This window comes from Vipera ursinii, assembly GCF_947247035.1.
Source record: "Vipera ursinii genome assembly, chromosome: 2".
In the NCBI taxonomy this organism is placed as follows: Eukaryota; Metazoa; Chordata; class Lepidosauria; order Squamata; family Viperidae; genus Vipera; species Vipera ursinii.
The window spans coordinates 187,990,415-188,014,755 of record NC_139513.1 but is presented as its reverse complement, the minus strand read 5'-3'; the positions used below and the strand labels follow the sequence as shown (position 1 = coordinate 188,014,755).

Below are 24,341 nucleotides of genomic sequence, written 5' to 3'. Positions count from 1 at the left end.
AAACTGGTCAAAGAGAGAAGCAACCTGCAATTAAGGAGAATCTCCCTGACAGTGAGGACAATCAACCAGTGGAAAAGCTTACCCCCAGAAATCTTGAGGGCTCCATCACTGGAAATTTTTAAGAAGAGACTAAACAATCTAGTCCAGGGTGCTGGACTAGAAGACCTCCAAGGTCCCTTCCAGCTCTATTCTATTGAATTGTGAACTCACAGTTTAGCGAGCCAGCCATCGCCCTAGATCATAACCTCAATTTGTGGCAGGGAAATTATTCTCCATCAGCCATTTTGCTTCCCTTCAATCTTTTGATACAGTTACAAGTAAACATTATAAAGGAACTCAGTTGGTAGGAACTTGTCTTCCCTTTTCAAAGACTTTTAAAATATTTTTCAGTAAAGCAGGGTTAAATAACAATTCACGGTATGGTGCCCTCAAAATTACAAAGCTGAACAAACCTATTGTTCAGCAAGTATAATCTAATATTTCAAATGAAGTGGCAGTTTTGTGCCAATAAAATGTCTTATTCTTCAATCTTTGATTATTCACTAGTAAATTGGAACCTTATCTTTTTTACTAGATTTGCTATGGAATAATCTACGGAATTGGAACTAAATCCTTAGGGGAGCAGATGGGTGTTCAAGAAACTGATGCTTTGTGCTTCATTGAGTCCTTCAAATCCAGATATCCAGGTAAAGATTGCCGGGATCTATTGTTCTTGGTATCCTTGTTCACTGATTTACTAAGTGCAAGGCTGGTTCAATGATAGTCCTCACTTAATTGGGATTGGAATGTCTATTGGTAAATGATGCAGCAGGGTAGATTATATATACTGATGAAGCTGTCTTTCCTGATACCTGTTTGTGTATGTGCATATTAGAGAGAGAGAGGATGAGAATCTGAAAGTGTTATAAATAAAACTGCATTGTGAAACTCCAAACTGTTTGGTTCACAGATTTCCTAGGTAGTTCAAGCATAAGGGTTTGATGCATTTCTGGAGGGTGGGAAATCCCTCAGCCTGAAATTCATTTATGCATGTGTGAATGAACTAACGATAGGACACTTTTTATGGAACAGTTCTGAAGGGAGATCCATTTTGGTTAACTTTCTTCATTTCTAGGGAAAACAAGTTATTGCTGCTGCTATTCAGTAAACAATGGAAATTTGAGATTTATCAACAGGTTCAGATTTTCATGGTAGTTTGGAATCAGCCCTGCAACCATTTGTTCTCACTATGTCACAGACTCTGGGGCATGGGTTTCTTTATTAATAGCTATGCCACAGTATATATATATATTTCATATATGTATGAAATTGCAGCACATTTAATCTTTTCTGTTGAAATGTAACAGCCCTGGAAAGCTTCTGATCAATCCATTCCTCCACTGGAAACACCTCCTGCCTCCTTCCTCTTGACAGGGCATTGTTTCCCATGTTCTGGAGACAGTGAATACAGTGTTTTTTGAAAGATCAGCACATGGAAATAGTAAGAGTGTGATAGTGCCCTTTTCCTAGTAATAATAATAAGGAAACGTAAGACCTAAGCATGAAGCACTGTAATGTAAGATATGCCTTAGGTCTACTAAGTCTGAGTGTTGAATAACAGTTGCTAAGATAAGGAAGTTGATATTGTTAGTAAAAATTAGCAGTGTATGTGTGGTCTCAACCGGGAATTTATATGTGATGAACTGATAGCAGACACCAGAAATAAGATAATATTTCATGTTTTTGTAGGTATTCAGAAATTCCTGAAAGAGACAGCAAAGACATGCAAGCAGGATGGGTTTGTGCAGACAATCATGGGAAGGCGTAGATACCTTCCAGCAATTAAGGAAACAAATCCTTTCAAGAAGGCTCAGGTATAGTGAGAGAAACATTTTGTTAAACTGCTACACCTGTCAGAACCCACCTCAACCCCCTTCTTAAGAAAGTAAACTCTTGGAGACAGAGTTTTCCAAGCAGGAACTTTTACTAAGAAATAGGAGATAGCAAGCATAATAAGCAGGATCTGAGGGATTCCCTTACATCTCAATAATTTTAAAGTGCCCCCAAGCAAACCCCACCCCACAGTTCATTCGGTCAGTTCCAGATCAGCCAAGCTCCAGGTGGTTAGGTCCATTGTGGGAAAGGAAAGATAACAATCCGTTTGCAGCACAATCATTTCCACAGCTCCTCACACCTCCTTCGGAGAAATAAACCAGATCCTGGAGGGTTGTATCTCTTCCTCCAGCCCCTTTTCTAGTTGCCGGTAAGTTCAGAGAGAATGCAGAGCATAGAAAGCAATTTGTTACATTGTAATGGATAGCAGACAGGTGGATAAACAAAAGGGTACATTTATGGAGGAAGTGAAAACAATAAAGCCCACATGCCTGTCCCCTCTCCCCCTTGGGAATGGCAGAATGCAGGGGAAGATGAGATTTGGTTTTAGCACAGAGGAGATACTTAGAAATGAAATACAAATGGATTCTGACATCAATAAAACGCATACAGTCATACTGTATTCCACCTTCTTTGTGGTACTATTTTTGTTATCTGGATACTTACGTGTGATCTTACCATTAACTTTCAAACACTGTTTGCTGTATTTCTAATTTCTTCTCCCTGTTGACCTGTCATTACCATGATCAAATTACAGCTCATTCTTCTGTAGAGATGTAGAAGTAACTCCCCTTGTTTCTAGTGCTCAGTCTTGTGATTTATTTCAGGACATCCCCTCCCAAATGAAGCATGTAAACACCAAAATGAAAAACCTGGTGGCTTTACATTTTCTTGGAGAGAACTGCAATCCTAGATATGTCAGTTGCCTAATTCTTATATGCTGAAGGAGGGTCTTCCAATTAACAGTTGTGAGCTATTTGTTTTTTATTCAAAATCAGTGCAGGCTTCTGATTCTAATATATTTTATTGTATTTATTTCTTGCTCAGTTTAACAATAAATTATCTGCATTCTTTGTTTTCGATGCACACCTAAAAAACCCATCTTCCCTACTTTGAGTTTTAAAATTATTAAAATGGCCCTGTCATGCTGTATGACTAATTTGAAGTACAGAGTATATAATTTTTAAATAGCCAGGATTAAAACTGTAAGATTTCAGTCTGAGGGGCAGGAAGAGATTTGCATGCATGGATTTTAATGCCAACTGTATGTATTGATTTGAATGATTTGAATTGTCTTTAATATGAGCTTATCAGAACATTTTTTTAAAAAAAAACCCAACTCATATTAAATTGCATGCTTACATGCAGTGCCACAGGTCTCTCTAGTACCACATACAGTTTAGTTGTGTTGCTTTACTACAGAACTGTTTACTTCTTTTAACTGCCAAACAACTATTTCAAACTATTTCTGCAAAACTATTTCTTCATTGTTCTTCTTTCTCTTTTTTAGTTTAAGATTCCATCCTTATTTGTTTGTTTGCTTGCTTCATTATTATACTTGTAACTTACCTAATACTGTAGGTATGGTTCTTTAGATTTGTCTGTTTTCATCTGTGCTACAGAACACAGAAATGCTGCAATACTATTATTATTTCAGGCTGTTGTTATAAAGAAAGAGACACAAACAGAAAAAGAGAGAATGTTCCTGGAATAAAATTAACATTTTCAGTTGAATATAGATTCTATTGCCTATTTATAGCAATTAATTTGTTTGCATTTCTACACTGTGATTTTCATGAACTTTAGGCAGAGAGGCAAGCTGTAAACACTGTTATTCAGGGCTCTGCTGCAGATATTGTCAAGACAGCCACAGTGAATATACAGACACAGCTGGAAGCTTTACCTTCAGCAGTAAAATCTTTTGGACATTTGGAGAACTCATTCCCCAAAATATTGTCAGGTCAGTCTTTTTTTGTTTCTTCCTCTGTCTTTGTATTTTACATTTGGTATTAAATGTTCTAGATTTTAAAACTAAGGGAAACATCTACTTTCATGTAAGAAAGATATAAAATGTTTGCTCCTTTTTCAGAGCACCTGACCAGGTTTTGCTTTTAGCCTGCCTCAGAACACTAAATATTCCAAGCAGGTATTTCCATATGGTGAGTCAGCTTTCTTGGGTTCAGTTAAAATCAGTGTTCAAATACATTTTCATTTACAGTGTAAATGAAAAATATACTCAAGTAAGGATAATATTTCTAAGGCTGTTTCAGGGAAGAAAAATAGTCAAGCCTTCTGTTACTTTTTAGACAACTGCATTAGAATATCACAACTTTAACAAGTAAGATTTGGGGAAAACCATGGGTCATCAAGCTGACACATTTGGCCTACAGGACCTTAAATGATGTCCTCCCTCAATGTTCACTCAGGATTCAGAGACAGTAAGGGATAGGCTCTGCCAATAGCCCCTCTCTCTCATCATCTGACTTATGGGATACCTTCTGGGGAAAGAGGCAGTTCTGTTATCTATCTCTGCCTTTCATCAGTTAGACATTTAACAAAACGAAAGGAGAATTCCAGGATTCCTCATATTCCCACATCTGCATGTTATCCTGATTATTATTATTATTATTATTATTATTATTGTTGTTGTTGTTGTTGTTGTTGTTGTTATTATTATTATTATTATTATTCCTGATTATGTAGATGCAGAAAATGATTTCCTACATCCTTTACACAGGCATGGAAAGTGATGAAATTGTCTTTTTCTTCTGATTTAAACAGGCTATTAAAATACAGTCCTCAATAATGGGTTAACAGAGAAATAAAAACCAAGGGGAAAATAATATGCCTAAATTAAATAAAAATTAGCTCCTTTCTAGGTTCTGTACAAATTCTTTACAAATCCATCAAACAGGACCAAAAAAGAGTAAAATGTAATGTAAGACACTGGGGTAATAACAAAATAAATCTATAATACTGATCCTGGTATATAAATATAGCAGAATAAAGAATAAATTCAAATAATGAAAAGAAATCCATTTTTATAATTGTAAAGTGTTACATTATTTTTAATATCATAGTGATTCCTAAGCCTTGAAAATAATTTACAATTATAAGAATTCTCTCCTTTTATTAATTTTCCAAAGAGAGCAGGAAAATCAGACTCTTGACTGTCAAAACTGTAGGAGAAAAAAATTAAATCAAAATGACAAAGTTGGAAAGCCTTTGGCATTGACATGGTTAGGGAAAATATGATGGCTGTTTCAGGAAAGTGATTGTAGTTGGACACAGTTTGTTTGCTTAGCCAAGTTCTTCAAAGTGCGCATCAGAATCAAGTGCCATAGATCAGAAAAAAACAGAAAGGAACTGGGGAAGAGTGACAGTGGGATATAGGGCGACAGCGGCTGATAGCAGCCTTTCCCCTGCTGTGTCCAGTATAACACTGCAAAATATCACAACAGCTATACAGCATTTATTTAAATACTTCAGGGGCAGGAAAATATACTTGGTATTTGTTGGACCTGGGGCTCAACTCCCTCATCATCCTGTGGTGTTTTTTTTTAAATTCTAGATTCTAAGATCAATATTTTGCTAAAATGTAATACCAAAACTATATATGTTACTCTAAACATGTCCTGACCAATGCAGGTTAGACCAAAACAGTTATTTCTTTACAGAAAAGCTTCTGTATTCATTTCTGAAAGTGAATGTAGCTTTGTTGAATCTATTGGCTTAACAATCTCCCTCCTGGTGACTTCTACTTCCCAATTATTTCAGTGTTTTCTTCACTAAGCACTATAACTTCTTTCCATTGGAGGGCAGCATGTAGCAATAATGAGTTTTATACCTTTAATGTCCTCTGAAACTGTTCTTTTAACATTTAAAGATACAGTGTTTATTCTTCTAGGAAAATCACAGAGGATGAAAAAGAAGGAGATTATGCATCCCAAACATGGAGGATTCTTCATACTCCAATTGCATGATGAACTTCTGTATGAAGTTGGGGAAGACAATATAATTCAGGTATCATTATACAGTTACCCAGAAATCCTTACAGATTGGTTGTTATCTGTATGGTTATCAAGTTGACTACAAAGGATACAATAACATTCCAAAGGGAAGTCAGCAACTGTTCAAAATTGTTATTGGACTCCAATCCGGTTCTGTCCTTATGTTTAGGTCTACCATCTACGTCTTCTAAAGTAACTTTAGACAGAAGTTGCGTTCAGAGCTATAGGGAATAAAGAGCAAATTGGCTGATTTTTCAGGCTGCAAAATGCCATTCATGTATGCTTGGGCTGAGTTTCATGAGTATGTTTCTGTTTTTAAAAAAAAACACACAACATAAAATGGATTATGATTCTTTGAATCAGTTGTGTAATTTACTTTTTCAGATTCTCTGAATCATTGTTCCTGCCCTAATATTAAAGATACTGTGACCCACCTTAAAGATTATTCAACTTTTATAACTAGTAAAAAAAGAAAGTTACATTGGTAATCCATGCACTCAGTTATTTTTCTAAGCCTATATTGTTGTTGTTTTCAGGTGGCACAGATTGTTAAGCATGAAATGGAAAATGCTGTAAAACTCTCAGTAAAGCTTTCAGTAAGAATCAAAATTGGGCCTAGCTGGGGAGATCTCCAAGACTTGGAATTCTGAATGATGAACAGACGTTTCTAACACACAATTCTATGAGGAAATGTATAGGCTGGACATTTAGGCATATTTCTTTTTTTCTTTCTTTTTTTTTTTGCACTGATACATCCCTTAATATTTCAGAAAAAATCTAAACCCCTAAATCTGTTAAGAAAATAATTCAGATGTCATGGTATAACTAAAACTTACTAAGAAATTGTTTTACGAAATAGTATTAGATCCTGATAATATCTTAGTGATTCCAATGCCCACACTGAACTGTTAAAATATTGAAGTATTAAAGAAGGATGAATTTAAGATTATTTTTTAAATGCAATGCAGTTCAGAACAGCTAGAAGGATCAGTTGTTGTATTTTACGAGTACAGCTTTTTTATGAAGAATATATATTTAACTTATTTCATATACATAATGAAATATATGAATAATAAAATGGAATTAATCTATTTTGCTATGTTTGTAACTTAAATATAAGGAGTATCTGTATCTCAGGTTTCTGTAATAATTCCATGATTTTTATATGTGAGGTACTGACCATATATATGATCCTTATGAGTTTTCTTCTTATGTGTAAAGGAGAATACAAAATATGAAATATACCCTGCTAAAGATAAATTTCTTCCATGTAGTACATGCACGAAGTATCTGTCTATTGCAGGGCATGGTCAATGATTAAAATGTTCCTTGATTTAATAGAATACAGTCTTGTATTTAAAAATTTGCAATCCATTTCTTTCTTATTTTATCAAATCAACCTTTATTGTCAGAGTACAACATGTGTACAGTGAGATTGGCTGAGCCTCCCTTCGTGCACCCCCCCAACACAACTCACAGTGAAGACAAAATAACAAACAAAAAAACCCTAACCCAGTGAATCCTACTAACAAATACACAATCTTATTGCACCATGTCAACTTATTGCACAACGTGCCAGCCCCGCAAGTCTGTCATACTATGTGGACATGGAATTATTTTCCATTCAGGAGTCTGACAGCCCGTGGGTAGAAAGTGTTCTTCAGCCTGTTGGTGCAGCTGGCTTTGCTTCTATAGGAGAGTGAAGAAGTGCTGACCAGGGTATGAGTCATCCCTGAGGATTTTCCTCACTCTTCTAAGGCAATGGGCCCTAGCAATGTCGTCTAGTAATATCAGGGGACAGCCCATGATGTTTTGTGCTGTGCTCACCACCTTCTGTAGTGTCTTTCTATCCGCGGCTGTCGAGCCAGCATACCACACCAAAATGCAATGTGAGAGGACGCTTTCTATAGTGGACCGGTAAAAGGAGGTCATCAATCGTTGTTCCACTTTGTTCTTTCGCAAGACCCTAAGGAAGTGGAGTCTCTGTTGGGCCTTTCTGGCCACCTGGGTTGTGTTGATTTTCCAGGTAAGATCTTTGCTGAGATAGACTCCCAGGAATTTAAAGGAGGAAACTCTCCACACTGCCCCCCTCGATGTAAAGTGGGGCGGGTTCCTCTCTTTTCTTCCAGAAGTCTAACATTATTTTATTTTTCATCTGACAAATCCTATGTAGTGTAGCTTACTATTCTGGTTTGTTATCTTTTCTATGTGATTTGAAATCAGTCATTGAATTTGCTCATATTGTTCCATAATATAATTTACTTCATCACTTAGTGTAAAATAAACAGAGGCATGTTCCTTCTCTTGAGCTGCAAAATAACTGTGCATTTGGAACTTTCACTTTAATTATCAAAAAGTCAGTGTAGAAAAGGGCTTTTCAACCAGTGGTATGGGTACCACCTGTGGCACATTGGCACCTGGCAGGTGGTACGCGACCATCTTAGAAAAGTGGTAGCAGGGGAGGGGAATGAGCTGAACCGGTGGCAGCTCTGCACAAGCCTGAGTGAGAGACAGCTGGAGCTGCAGGGCTGTCAGGGCTCAGCGGAAGTGCCAGGTTTAGCACTTCTTCAGGGCTCAGCGGAAGCACCAGGATCAACGCCAGGCTCCAGCTAGAGCTTGGCACTGATCCCAGTGCTTCTGGTGAGCCCAGAAGAAGCGCTGATCAGCTGGAATGTTGCAGCATCCCCAGGGTATTGTGATTTACATTCAGATGCTTGGCAACTGATTCATATTTATGACAGTCACAGTGTCCCAGGGTCATGTGAAGTGACCAAAACCTGCTGCAACCAAATATAAACCAAACACCCCCGACCCGCCCTCTGCCAATCCTCAACATAAATGCTCACAACAATGAAAACAGGACAGGAGGAAGAACACCGCCGGGCGGGCAGGCAGGCATCTTGCTCAGCTGTGGCTTGGAGGGCACTTTTTCAGTGCCATTGTAACTTTGAACAGTCACTAAGCGAACTGTTGTAAGTTGAAGACTATCTATACATCACTTTTTATTCTCTTTTTGGTCAAGTTTTTGACACCTTGCTAGGCGACTGGTGGTACAATGGGTGAAAAGGTTGAAAAGCCCTGGTGTAGAAGATAATTATGCAGAAAAAAGAAATTAAAACGTTAATATTTAATATTTAAAAAGTCTTCCTTATTACAGGTAGGTCACAATTTAGTGCAAATTGTAAATTGATACCAAGTTACATTTAATACAACCCAAAATTTAGTTAAGGCAAGGTTAACATATACATATTTGATGTACATTTGATGTTATGTTATTATGTTATCTGTGATTAAGATTTTAGACATGCTAATCTTCATGCAAAATGGAACAATGGAAGATTCTATCAGAGGAAAACTGCAAGTTTGAAAAAAGGTTCATTATTACATTAGAGCAAAATTTTGATATATTGAACAATACAAATATGTTCATAGCAATACTAAAATTGGATGAGATGTTCAAATGCCTGGATTTGTGGCAGAATTTTTTACTTTCATTTTACTTTCTATAACTATTCTATGAACCATAAATTGAACTCATAAATATATTCTTTTTATCCATTATTGCAATATTTAGTTAGGTTTAAAAATTTTCACTTTAAATAGTAAGAAATTGAATAATGGTACCATTTTGTGGGATTCTTTAATTGAGATCTGTACCTGTAAAGGAAAAGTGGGGAACAGAATTTACAATTGGAGCCAGTATGAAAGAAGACAACACTATTGGCTCAAGTATGAGTATCAACTAAATTAGTGGTTGTCTTATTAGGACTCCTAGATCCCTCTCAGTTACTTTTGTTAAGCCAAGTGCCGCCTATTCTATACCTGTACATTTGGTTTTTTCTAACTAAGTGCAGGACTTTACTTTCTCACCACTGAACTGCATTTTGTTGGATAGGGCCCAATGCTCAAGTCTGCCAAGATTCTTTTGAATCTTGAGCCTAACTTCCAAAGTTAGCAGTTCCTCCCAGCTTGGTGTCATCTGCAGATTTGATAAACTCCTCTTCTATCCCCTCACATAGATCATTTACGAGGATGTTGGAGAGTTCTGGCCCTAAAACAGAACTTTGGGATACCCCACTGCATGCTTCCCTCGATGTAGATATGGTTCCATTGAGGACAATATGCTGAGTGTGGTTGGTCAGCCAAGTGCAAATCCATCTGGTGATTTAAATTAGTCAATTTAAATTTAAATTAGTCAATTTAAATTTAAATTAGTCAATTTAAAGAGCCTTGGTGGAGCAGTGGGCTAATGCATCCTTAAGTAACACCAGCTGCCTGCAATTAGTGCAGGTTCGCATCCCACCAGGCTCAAGGTTGACTCAGCCTTCCATCCTTCCGAGGTTGGTAAAATGAGGACCCAGATTGTTGGGGGCAATTAAGCTGACTTTGTAATAATGCCACTTGGGGTGTGTGTGAAAGCCCTAATAAGCAGTCATATACATAGAATGAAGGCTACTGCTAAGCTTGTAAGCCGCCCTGAGTCTTCGGAGAAGGGCGGGATATAAATGGAATTAAAATAAATAAATAAATAAAAATAAATAAATTAAATTAGTTGTTGGTTTCAAATTCTGATTCACATTACTGGAAATGATAGAACATCTAGGATTAAATAATGTCCTATTCTTTAGACAGATATACTTAAGGTCAAAAATTGAGGACAATTGTTCCTATTAACCAACCAGTGTGAATTGGCATAACAAACACACACACATTCACTGGCTGTGTGTGTTTTCACAAAAGTAAAAATACAGTTTATTTCAATTTTGCTTTGCATTTTAGGTGAACCTATGTATTGTGGCTTATTGTTGACCATGATGAAATGAACCATGGCTTAGCAAATGTGTGAGCAATGGTTGCTGTCACCAATTCTGTAACCACGAAATCTGCATCTTTCTGGAAAAAGCAGAGCTCATTGAGCATAAATAGGTGAACTGAGTCACAGAATAATTCTGGAGATGCACTTGGAAAAGGTCAGTTCTGCTTGATCATTGTAGGGCAACTTATTAGGCAAAGAAGATAGAATCATAAAAATGTAATTCCTTCTCCACAAACAGAAAATAATTGTCCAGTGAGGCTAGAATCTGCTCAAGGCAACCACATTTAGTAATTTTCAAAGCACATAAATAGTCATGTTGGTCCATAACTAAAATATCCCCAAAGCACAGCTGGAGTAAATACCTTTATGAACCGAATTAAGAAACATTGATTTGAAGCATTTTTTCAGAATTTGTTTTACTAAATGGAAAACCTACGAACACTGAAATAATGACAATTTACCTTTGTTTTTATTGTTTATTAAAAGTGTTTTTGTTAAAGGAACTTTTATGATTACCATCCATACTTATGATATGGATCCATAGTTAAACTGTACAAATAGTATCTTTAATTTCTAGTTTTGCCTCCAAATTCAGTTCTCTGATTTAGTAATGCATCCCACATTAAAGTAACCATAACCAAGTTCTCAATTACTTAAATAATTTTCATTTACTAAATGATAAATAACAAATCCACTTCATTTTTATTTATATTTATTTTCTTATATAAGCATAAAACTCTTGCTAAGAATTTATATCAACATTTGTTGGCTTAGATACCCATACAATGCTTAACTGCATACTTAAAGTGTGGTAAGAGATTGTTCCTTGTTCTCTAATAAACCTGGATAATTTTGCTTAATATGTTTCTCCATTCTATGCACAAGTTTATAAAACTATTTTACACCCTCATCCTCTTTTAATGCAATAGAGCAGTCCACCTAACTTGTCATCATTTTGTGGTCCTTTTGGTATGTTCATTGAGTAGTTGGTTCAGCGTTGCTTTTCCTTTTGTTTTGAAAGTTTCACTAGCCTCTGTTCCTTTCAAATTTTAGACTTCTTAGAATTCCAGAATTTTTTTTCTGTATTTTCCTTGGCAACACTTTCCTCTTTTCATCACTTATGGGCTTTGTGAATTGTAGATGTTCATTCACTAAGTTTTTTACTAGACAGCATGGTTTCTCTTCCACTTTTCTCCTAACTGGAACTATCTGGGATTATGCTTTAAGTAACTCCAGCATCTTTGACTGGCAGCTAATCAGAGATAAACCTATTTGTCTCAGCCTTGCCTAACTCTCTGGAGAGACTAGCTGTTCCTTGGTAAATGCATCAGGAAGCACTCAGTCAAACAAAGCTTTCTGTGGAAGGGATAACATTGATACCAACTTTGTTGTCAAAATGATACTCATCTCTTTATGAAGTTTTTAAAAAGCCTTTTTGCCCCCACTTCATTCTGGGCTATATAAGTGCCCAGTGACCTAATTTGGGGATTTCCCAAAAGAGGCCCTTGCAATCCATTTTATCAATGAAATTTATATCTTAATATAACCTGCTTACTAGATATGTTTTCTATTACAATCACTGAAAAAGAAAACAACACTAGTTGTAATCTGTGTAGTTTATTTATAAATTTTTGCTGCAGTTCCTAAAGTATAAGCCAAGACTTTCATTCTTGGAGAAATCCATCAGATTTCTTTCAAGTCCATCGAAACCAGAAACATAATTCAGAGAATCCACCACAATCTGCATCAAGATATTTCTCAGCTCAAAACCTTTACAAAATACGCAAATTTAAGGAAAGTTTAAGACAAAAACATTTAATCCAAAAAATGTTGGATAATAATGTAGCATATAACCAATGAACCTTGGTTAAAGTTGCAAAACTTTTTGTTGATGGAACAAATTTAAGGAATATATGTGATACTGGATACAATAGTAAGATCTGTCTAAAAATCTCTAGACATCCCATAAAGAAAGCACAAAGGTTTGGCCACTGAACTTTATATGACTTTATTTGTTAACTAATGAAATGCATGACTGTTTTCAAACTAAACTTGCCTATAGAAAAAAGAATGTCAAATCAGAGAAATGCAGTTTATTTTCAGCTAAAAGCAACATGCTAGAAATGTTTTAAAATGTCTATGTGTACATGTGGAATATAACAATAAAACCCCTTTCCTTAGTCATAGCATGCTTTGCTTTTTTGTATAGGAAGCCAGTTAATCATGCAAAATTTTGTTCAGTGTAATTGCATTAACAATCTAATATATACATGCTGCTTCAAACAAGGAATTATCCTTTCTACAGCTTATAGACACTGATCATTTGCAAAAGACTCAAGGTGGATGCAAAGATCCACCGTGCAATGGCCTTAGAAAACAATCTTCTTCTTTGGCTCTCTGAGGGACAGGAAAGGAAAAAGGAAACAGCATGGAACAAGAGACTGATCTGTTGAAGCTTGTCCCACCTAATTTCTCAATACAGCACATTCAGGGATAGCTTCCAGGTTGAAAATCAGAACTGGTACCATTTTTTGTCCTTGTATTTGATCATTACCTGAAAGAATAGAGATAACAATATTCAAGTGACACGGAGATATGAATGTTTTCCTTTCATCCTAACATTCTGCAATATGAACCCTAAACTCCAACTTCCAGAGACTGCCTATCTGTTTGGGTGCTAGTAGACTGTATGCTGCAGCATATCTTTGAATATATGGACAACTGAGGTAACGTGTCCTGATCAGGACCAGAACTTCTGCTGCTATTGGAGCCCTAAAGGAAGGGTGAGGATTGCCCTTTGGAATCAATTACCGGTTGACCTCCGGATGGCTCCCGACCTTCGCTCTTTCTGCCGGGATCTGAAAACCTATTTATTTGAACAGGCCGGCCTGGTTTAAGGGTTTGGGGTATTTTTAATTATTTATTGTTAGGGCTTAATTAATTTAATTTCATTTTAACTTTTGTATGTAAAGCTTTTACTGCCCTGTACACCGCCCTGAGTCCTTCGGGAGAAGGGCGGTATAGAAATTCAATTATAAATAAATAAATAAATAAATAAAATTTGACGAAAGACATGTTTATTGCAAATTGAGGCTTAAAGCACCACTGTATTCTTCATTGAACCACGCCAAACATTTAGCCAGTTTCTGTTTGGGGAGGTATTAAGGAGTGAAAGCAATCTGAATGTCTGAGCATGCGGAGAAACCTAGAAGGGTGATTGATGATTCCTATGAGAGACAATGGGTGAGGCTGCATGGGTTAGTTGCAGGCAGCGCATCAGCCAACTCCCAATCAGCAGTTTTAAAGTGTATTATTAAAACACAGGCAACACAGAGGTCCTGGCACCCTGGAAATTCAGCAGAAAGGTTGAAGCGAAGTTTAGTAGCAGCCAGGCTAGCCAGCTGAAAGAACTGGGTTCAATCCTGTAAACTACTTTCAAAAGCATAATAAGTGCAGTTGAAACAGTTTCTATCCCAGTTTCTATCATGCAATTCCTCTTTCTTAATTATGTTTGTTCACCACAATCACTGCTGCTGGAATAAAAAATAAGAATAAATGAACTAAATATGGCCCAAAATAGGTAAGAAGGTCTTAAACAAATCTGATTTACATGTCATCTGCCTAATGGAGTGAATAAATCAGTTCAAGAGTATATCCCTCAACTCAATGCACAGTAAAGGCAAGAAATGCTTCTCCGGGATCAACACTCACCTCATGTGCATGTTTGGAAAATGCCTCTGCACTTGACATCATTCTTGCTGTCTTTTCATCTAGTTCTCCAAGTTTTTGTCCCCTTTCATCAAGAGCAAGACGTGCACGAGCCAGATCTCCTATAGCACCTCCTGCAGCTCCTTTCATACCCTCAATCGATCCTGGAATATGTTGAGCAAGAGTACGAGATGCTTTTCCTGATGTTGCTTCGCCAACTGGAAATGGAACAGAATATTTTATTATGTTTCTTGAAACTTCCTGCCTATGTCTACACCAACAGATGAAGTAGATTATAGAAAGAATTCTCATTCAGATCACAGAATTATTGAATCACAGATATGGAAGAAGTACTGTAGGCCATCATGAATCCAAAATAAAACATTCCCGACAGATGGCTGTCTAAATTCCATTTGAATGTATCCCTTTAAACAGAGTTCATCACTTCTTGTGTTAATTAGTTCCACTTGAAATTTGGATGGTTTTTCCCCTAATATAATTTAGAACCTGCCTTCTCAGGATGTAAGCCAATTTCTACTTTCATTTGGCATGTCTTCAAATAATTCAAAATTGTATATTTTGGTAGGATGTGGGTGTTTAGTCCCTTGTTCATTTCTGTTCATATTTGAATCTGTTTCAGTTTATATGACTGTTTGTTAAAGCACGATGTCCATAACTGGCCACTGTACTTGTGATAAGGTGTGACCAAGTAGAATAACATGACATTATGGCTCCCAATGACTTGAAAACTATACTTCTCTTAAAAGGTAAAGGTTCCTCTGTACATGCGTGCTAGTCATTTCCAACTCTAGGGGCCGGTGCTCATCTCCGTTTCAAAGCCGAAGAGCCAGCGCTTGTCCGAGGACGTCTCCGTGATCATGTGGCCAGCATGACTAGACACCAAAGGCGCACGAAACGCTGTTACTTCCCACCATAGTGGTCCCTATTTTTCTACTTGCATTTTTACGTGCTTTCAAACTGCTAGTTTGGCAGGAGCTGGGACATGTAACAGGTGCTCACTCTGTTATGCGGCACTCGGGATTCAACCTGCCAAACTGCTGACCTTCTGATCGACAAGCTCAGCGTCCTAACCCACTGAGCCACCACGTCCCTTCTCTTAGCTACAGACTAAAACTGCATTTTCCTTTCGGTAGCTATGCCACTCACTGCTGAGTCATATTCAGTTTGTAATCATCTACTGTTCCAAGATTGCTTTTCTAGATCTTAATACTAATTGACATTTTTCCAATTCTATATAGATTTGTTTTTCTGTCTCCTATGTGATTTTTTGCTGTTAAATGTAATTCTGTTATCTTCATCTATTTTACTATTAATTTTGAGATGTTTGATATTTGAGGGGTCACATCTCCCAATTACATCTGCCAAGTTCATCAGATCCAATCATGTTGTGGGTCACTTCAGCTAGGGAACTTTATTTGGTGGGTCTCTGCTGTGGCCCATGCTTTATTTAACATTCTTTTCTCAAAGTGAAGCTGGCATCATTTTTTTTTATCTTTCGGAAGATCCCTTGAGATCTGGTTATCTTAGCAGACTTCCAGATCCCAGGGTCCCAGGTGAAATACTGTGCTATTAACATCCACTTTTTGCCCAATATTATTTTCTTTTAGTTTTGTGCATTGATTTATTTTGATGCCTTCCTTTTTTATTTCCTCATTGGAATTGTTTGCAATGTTTTTTCAATAACTTTCAATACAATTAAGGGATGTGGTGGCTCAGTGGGTTAGGACGCTGAGTTTGTTCAGAAGGTTGGCAGTTTGGCGGGTCAAATCCCGAGTGCCACGTAACAGAGTGAGCGCCTGTTACATGTCCCAGCTCCTGCCAACCTAGCAGTTCGAAAGCAAGTAAAAATGCAAGTAGAAAAATAGGGACCACTACGGTGGGAAGGTAACAGTGTTCCGTGCGCCTTTGGCGTCTAGTCATGCTAGCCACATGACCACGGAGATGTCCTCGGACAAGCACTGGCTCTTTGGCTTTGAAATGGAGATGAGCACCAGCCCCTAGAGTCGGAAACGACTAGCACGCATGTGCGAGGGAACCTTTACCTTTTATAAAGAATAAATTATACAAAATAAGTACTATTTATTGAGATACTTTGGGAATAACTGCAAAAGGACTGCTTTGTGTTGTCACTAAAATCCTGGCTACCATGGGAAAACATTTCCATTCTCAGAAAATATATTATTTTGAATGAGATAACCCACTTCAATAGAGTTTTATTCTGCAAAACAATATTCCCCAACATAGAGCCCTGTAGATATTCAGGTCATTTGAGAATTTTAGCAGGTATGCTTGAATCACCGGCTCTTCCCAGATGGTAGAAGATGACCATCATACAGTAATCTTTCTGCTTCCCAATTTCAATTTTAGGGGAAACTGTTCATGATGAAAATAGGGACAATAGATGGAGAAAAACCTGTGTGTTGTGCACCTATCAGATCATTTTGTAATCAAGAAACCCAAGTATATGCAATTAATACTATATTGCAATAAGTTAAGGTTACAACATACAACAATCCCCCCCAACCTCAGTAGAATAAAAAGCAAACATACCCATATTGTCCATGAAATAAATCCCAGAGTCTAGTAATACCTTTATTTTGTCCCAAAATGGCACAGAAGAATGTGCAAACTTTCAAGTTCTCAAGAACTCTTCATCAGGCAACATGTAACAAAAAGCAGGGAATGGAGAAGCAAGAAAGTCCAAAAATTAGGCTAGATGTTTCAGCCATGAGGTCTGAAGTCAGTCTTAAGATGAATGAAATATGTTGAATGCAATAGAAAGTTGTAGGCATTATTGATGTCAGACAATGAGACTTTAGTAAGTTCATGCAAGTAACTGATGGCTTTTGACTCCTCAGATTAACCTTACATTAGTACAATAAGATACTAGTTGCATATATCTGGGTCCATCTTTTTTTCTTTTTGTAGGAATAATTGGGTGAGATATTCATACAATATATATTTTTTATCTTTGGATACATAACACATTATTCAGTACCTCCATTGTAGCCTTTAGCACACAGATACATAGCAACTTTCTAGAACATTTGCAACATTGTTCAAATATTAGTTTTGAACAACCATTTCAGAAAGACCAGTGTTATACTATCACAATTTTATTCTATTTATTTTCATTTTCTATATTTTACTTTGATTCCTTTTTTTGGTGATACATTTTATGGGGAAAAACACTTACACAGTTCTTCTCGGTCAAGTGTTCCCCCAGTTCCACCAAATAGCCCCTTCAGGAAACCTCTGTATTGAGCCTCTGGGGTATCCATGGGAATGAACAAATCACCAAGCATGTCCTGTTTAAACAACAGCACAAAAAGCAATCCATTTCAAGTCTTTTCAGCCGAACTTCACAAGAGAAGCTCCTGAATGTTTATTAAGCTGTATGTAGGATATACCAACAGATGAATTTTAAATGTTAAACTCATCTGCTGGTTGCCAGAAGCAAGATGAAAAATTCATCTCTGAATAATCAATAATCTTCCCAATGAGAAAATTTCTGATGTATCACACAAAAGTCTCTCTTAGTCAGAAATGTCCATTCCTAGAATTAGTAGATGTTTTCTTATGCTGTGGGATACAATATACAGTACATAGTTGAACTCTCAAGCAATATAAGGCGAACTCTGTCCCTGACTTTTCAATCTTTTTCATGGCCATCTCATTTTTTTTATTTCACCTTTAGTAGCCAATGTGACTATGTTGAACTCTCCTAGCGTGTATGGAAATAAAGCTTTACATCTCATGACAGAACATGGTTAACATTCAGGGGTATATCTAGAATGTATGCGACAGCACATCCCTATATCCTTATTGTAAGATACTGCCAGTGATGTACTGATAAAATGTTCCAAAAAATGGCTCTGCCAAATCCATTGCAGCCACTAATTGCAGAACAGCTAATTGGCATGCTAGGTGTTAAGGCTCACCTTTAGGTTGTGGCCAGTCTGACATCTTTGCGGTCAACTGGTGCACAAAATTCCAGATAATTTAACTGGCTTTGATGAGCTGGTGTGAGCCAACTCCAGCACACCACTGGATATTGCCATCCACGGTGACTCTTGACCTCACCCCATGCATCTTTCTACCATTGCTATAGGAACATCAGTACACAATGTTCATTTTCAAAAGATAGTGGTGTTATAAGCTTTTTTTTTCATTACAAGCCTCTCACAAGAACGCTAAGAAGACTAAATGAGCAGAAAAGCACTGCAGCAGTCCTGAACATCAGGAAAAGGAAATGGATCATCTATACCAAGCATGTCCAATCCATATACTACATGCAGCCCTGGATAACTAGTAATGCAGCCCCACAAGATTGTAATAAAAATATTAAAAAAACAAAGGAAGCTTCTTATTTATATACATTAACAATATTATACATTTTATATGCAGCCCAAGATAATTCCTCTTCATTCAATGTGGCCCAGGTAAGCCAAAAAATTGGTCACACTTCATCTATGCATTTTCCAATAAAATGAACACCCACCCAATTTTATCAAAAAATGCCTGACCACTCAGTACACTATAGGACAATCAGCACAAGTTATGAAAAAGGATAACTGTCATACATCAAAAACAGCTCAGAAACAACTAATAGACTATTATAACTACATGGCATCATCCTAGCACACCTAAAGCCCTCCAAAACACCCTAAGTAATCCGAAAGACCCCGTAGCCTCATAAATAAAAACAGGAATCATCTACAGCATAGACGGTAAGAACTGTAACAACCGCTATATAGCACAGAAGACTAGCAAAGTGTATCCGTGAACCCCAACTAGTGGTCAGAAGCTTCCTTAATTACACAATAGATGGAGAGACATCACTATTGTTTCAGTTGGGTACTCATGAGAATTCTAGACCAAGTGAGGTCCAAAAATGCTAGAGGATTCCTGGAAGCCTGGCACTTAGACAAACCAGCCAGAGATAAACACATCTATATATACCGTTCAAAAGAGACAATCAAAAAGCTAAAAAGGAAACAAAAAGACCAAAACACCTCTTCACCAGCGATCAACAACCAGATAAACAGATTAACATCAAGATTAATACTAGACCAAAAACCAAGTAGTAAATAATACCCCACACAAGGAACTACAGCCTAATCAAGGAACCACCAAGAACACTTCCAACAACACTGACAGGATAAGCTCCTTGTATATAAACAGATGATGTTACCTAATGAAATGTCCTCAAGAAACAACCAACCTCCAAGAGCACCATGGTCCCCACAGGCTCCTCAGTGTTTAATGTGACTTAGTCCTTCCTCCTGGCACCATTTCATTCATGGAGTAGGACTGAGTTGACAGAACAGGTAACATTTGGGAAAATATTACTTGCAAGCCATTTGGGAAAATATTACTTTGCAAATTAACAAACTAAATTTGCCTTCCAGACCTTGCTGAACTACATTTTACAATGCCATTGGTGTCAAAGCTGCCTCATCCCAGGCACTATCCATTGTTTCATGCAATCTCCATGCCTGTCAGAAAACCACCTGACTTCCTAATGATCATTTCACCCGTAATCCAAAGCTCTCTATTCTCTGTAGAATCCTTGGTACAAGAGGATTTGAGGTCATCATCCAGGGATCATATCCTGCCTATAAAGAACACTATTCTCCAAAGGATTTCCCTAAGACTCTTATTCTTCCTGGAAGCAAATGAGCTGTCATTTTGAAAGAGAGATGAAACTGTGATGTTACAAGTATTTTCTGCATATTCTCCGACTCTCAAATCTTGCCTTGGTGGAGCAGTGGGCTAATGCCTCCTTAAGTAACACGAGCTGCCTGCAATTAGTGCAGGTTCGCATCCCACCAGGCTCAAGGTTGACTCAGCTTTCCTTCCTTCCGAGGTAGGTAAAATGAGGACCCAGATTGTTGGGGGCAATTAAGCTGACTTTGTAATAATGCCGCTTGGGGTGTGTGTGAAAGCCCTAATAAGCAGGCATATACATAGAATGAAGGCTACTGCTAAGCTTATAAGCCGCCCTGAATCTTCGGAGAAGGGCGGGATATAAATGGAATAAAAATAAAAAAATAAAAATAAAATAAATCTCCAGCTCAGCCACTTTAGATTCAAGGAAACAGACTTCTTTTTTTGGCATTGCGCTTTTACAGCACAGAAGCTATGTTTGTCATTATATTTCAAGATCTACCTGCAGATGGTCAAACATTTCCTGGCTATAGTTCAGTCGTTGGACTTCTGTTGGAGAACTAAGATACAAAGCTTGTCCTTCATTAGTAAAACAAAAGGTCCGGGCAATCCTTGTATCTGTTTCAGGCAAATAATTCACATCTAGCAGCGAACGAAGGCTGGGTAAACTGAAAATAAACAGATAGATTCTGTAGAAACAGGTTTTAACACAATATTATTTGCAGTACATATTGGGTAACATATTTTCACAGATGTGATTCAAGCAAACAAAACAAAATTATGCATTTAAATAGTATGACTATGGCTGCAGATCTACGAATAATTATTTGGGAATAAGTCATATTTAATGCAATACAGTTATCAACATTGTTATAAGCCTCAAGATTAGATTAGAAAATGTATGTACCAGTCAATTGCTATGGCAATTGCAGGTAGGGATTCATCCTGTTCAAATTCTTGGATTATATTGCGCCCTCTACAAAAGCAAAACTAAATTATCTGGCACTTGTGAATTAAACTTGCATATAAAGTCATTTCTGTGAGCCACTAAAAAGAGTAAGTGAACTTCAGACTCAGCCAGGCTTTGCCAACTACAGAGAATGATCTAAATACTATAAAATACTTCTGTAGCCATAAGGACATAGAAGGGCCATTTTCTTGAGCCTCAGAGAGGCATGTGGTGTTTATGCCCTGCTTAAGGTAGGTAGCTGGGAATGATATTTTGGATCGTATGTTTGTCTGGGTATTGGGGGGAGGTTAAGAGATTAGATGAATGACTGAAGCTTTCCTTAGGCATATATTCTATTCTTTGGGAGAAGAATAGTAGATGCAATGATTTGAGCTGTGAAGATAATTTCCAAGGTTAACAAGTAAGCAATCAGAAGTTGAAATTGGCAGGATCAACACAAGAAATTTCTCCCAAAAGGCTAGAAAACACTTGGATGGTTCTAGCTATGTTTTAAGGTCATTTGTAAATTTGAATAAATAAATTGCATGGAATTTGGAGTTCTTCATGTGCGTATACTGCATATGTGTTTTCTTAAAACATTATCTTGACCAGAATCTCCTTGGACTCCTCCTTCAGAGGTATCCATCTTTACCAACATCTCACAGACTTCATTGTCCAGCAATTAGTGAAGAGTGCCACATTCCTCTTCACCTCAAGGCTTGTGTGTGGCAAGAAAGGGTCATGGCTTACATTCATGAAATGGTATCAAGTACCTCAGTATCATGATATGCCCATTGGCACAAAAACATGCCAAGCAAACACTGTTACAGAGGGTCACCACATCTGCTTGTAAAAATAATGTGTCTGTGATGTTGTGAACATAGAGGCATATCTGGGAAGGCAATGAAAATACTTTGGCTTGTTTCTCTGAGCAGATAATGGCAAGCTGGTGGTCTCCTGTGTTCTGGGAGCATGAAGAATGAAGGACAAGTTTCCTTTTATTAGTTCTTTCACTATCCTCAGTGGCATTTGGATCTTTCCATGCTTCATAGGGAGGATGTATTAATGTTCCCATGCAGTCCAAGCAAGCAAAGGTTAACACTGCTCCCTTTAGTGATAAATTTGTACCTATAAAACAGAATTCATAGGGTTTAATAATCTTGTATTGATGCCAGTATATATTAGCTGCGTTATAAAATTTCTTTCTCTCGCCCTCTCTCCCTCTGTCTCTGTTCCTCTCTCACACACACATACACACAGAGACACTTTTTCCCCCAGCTTATACCATTTCAGTATATATCATTATATGATTGCAAGACAGGGTCAGACCTCTAAATCTCGAGATACTGTACTCAATCAGGTCAAGGAACTCACTCCCCACTCCCCAATTTCTTAGTATATTCCCCTCATGTTCCTTATAGATGAAAAATGTTGAAATAATGTCATGTTGTCTGGATTAAGTATATATTCATTTCTAGCAGCTTCCTGACATTTCAAGCTAGAGTTCTCCTATGTTTTAATTATTAAATAAAATGTTATGTTCTGAATTACTTTTGTTATAGCAATATGCTGCATTAAAGAAGCTTTTTAAAGAGTTGTACAAAATTTGTTTTTAATTAAAAAAGAGCTAACTTTAATCAAAACTCAAAAATGATGAATTTGTAATGATATCAAAGGTTTTTTTGTTATGATACCTGAACGCTGGCATGGATTTTTTTTAAAAATATCCAATATCAAAACAATGACTTGTCACTAGGCTCGTATAAAAAATTGTCAGCTAAAGCAGGGCTTTTCAACCTTTTCACCCATTTTACCACTTTTAGGATATGGCGACATCCGAGTACCACCAGTCACCTAGAAAGGTGTCAAAAACCTGATGACCAAAAAGGAAAAAAGTGACGAAGTACAGGTACTCCTCGACTTACAACAGTTTGCTTGGTGACTGTTCGAAGTTACAGTGGCACTGAAGAAAGTGCCCCCCAAGCCACGGCCGAGCAAGACACCTGCCTGCCCGTCCGGTGGCGCTCTTCCTCCTGTCTGAGGTTTTCACTGTTGTGAGCATTTCTGTTGAGGATTGGCAGAGAGGGCGGGGGTGGGAGGTGTTTGGTTTTTATTCCCCCCCTTTTGCTGGGTGGTTGCAGCAGGTTTTGGTCACTTCACACAACCCTTGGACACTGTGACCATCATAAATATGAATCAGTTGCCAAGCATCTGAATGTAAATCACAAGACCCTGGAGATGCTGCAACATTCTGGCTGATCGGCGCTTCTTCTGGGCTTAGCAGAAGCACCAGGATCAGCACCGAGCTCCAGCTGGAGCCTGGCACTGATCCTGGCACTTCCACTGAGCCCTGACAGCCCTGCAGCTCCAGCCGTCTTTCGCTCAGGCTTGTGCGGTGCTGCCACTGGTTCAGCTCATTCTCCTTCCCTGCTACCACATTTCTAGGATGGTCACGTACCACCTGCCAGGTGCCAATGTACCACAGGTGGTACCTGTACCACTGGTTGAAAAGCCCTGAGCTAAAATATTGGAATTCTTGGCCTTTTCTGCTTCTTCCTGAGAAAAAGGGTATGCATTCAGACTGATTAGGATGGATCACTGGTTCACTTCCCACTCAGTCTGCTCCCAATTTCAACTATCATTTACAGAGCAAATCTAGATTACATTCGACTCTGCAGAAATAGTCTTGTAGGATCCAATCTGAGTCAGAGGTTCTGTATTCTGAGCTTTCAGACTCCTGCCAAAGTCCATCCTCGTGGAACTGCTCTCTAGTAGAGTGTGAGCTGTTCTTTGTGTGTCCTTGTTTATTGCAGTGAATTTGATTTTGCAGCTACTAAGATTAACAAGCACAAAAAAAGCCAGGGAAGTGATTGAAGCCTGGGGAACAGGTTCCTCATCAGTCAACAGGAGTGCTGATTTACCACCAACCTATCAAGTACTTAGAAGACAAGGGCTGGGCAGCACAAGTAAACAATAGCTAACAACTTAAAAGCCATGCCTTGCGGCAGTGGCAATAGCAGTGGGACACACCTCGTGGCAGCAGCAACAGTGGCACAACACGCTTTGCAGCAGCAGGAGCCGTGTGGCATGGTAAGCGGGTGTGGGGCGTATGGGGCAGCTCCCCCCTTCACCTTGTGTCTTAGCGAATAAATAAAACTTATTTTCAGGGTAAGGCTTATATAAGGCCCACCCCCAAAAATCAAGCTAGGGCTTATTTTTGGGGTAGGTCTTATTTTCAGGGAAACATGGTAAATACCACGCACAGAACAGCTCACACTCTGCTAGAGAGCAGTTC

At 37.9% G+C, this 24,341-nt stretch overlaps 2 protein-coding genes across 2 annotated transcripts in view; one reads left to right on the top strand and one right to left on the bottom strand.

Moving 5' to 3' along the window:
• Positions 1–7,236, top strand: part of POLQ (DNA polymerase theta) — a gene marked incomplete at its 5' end in the record, with an annotated part of 84,263 nt that extends 77,027 nt beyond the window's left edge. Inside the window, 5 exon segments of the mRNA XM_083353467.1 lie at positions 575–686; positions 1,729–1,853; positions 3,679–3,832; positions 5,780–5,895; positions 6,419–7,236. Coding sequence (XP_083209593.1) covers positions 575–686; positions 1,729–1,853; positions 3,679–3,832; positions 5,780–5,895; positions 6,419–6,532 — 621 coding nt within the window. The 3' untranslated portion in view covers positions 6,533–7,236.
• Positions 7,237–12,610: 5,374 nt separating this feature from the next.
• Positions 12,611–24,341, bottom strand: part of STXBP5L (syntaxin binding protein 5L) — a gene marked incomplete at its 5' end in the record, with an annotated part of 91,475 nt that continues 79,744 nt past the window's right edge. The window contains 5 exons of the mRNA XM_083356224.1: positions 12,611–13,252; positions 14,410–14,624; positions 17,624–17,735; positions 20,600–20,765; positions 21,820–22,174. Coding sequence (XP_083212350.1) covers positions 13,211–13,252; positions 14,410–14,624; positions 17,624–17,735; positions 20,600–20,765; positions 21,820–22,174 — 890 coding nt within the window. The 3' untranslated portion in view covers positions 12,611–13,210. The remainder of the gene's footprint in view (positions 13,253–14,409; positions 14,625–17,623; positions 17,736–20,599; positions 20,766–21,819; positions 22,175–24,341) is intronic.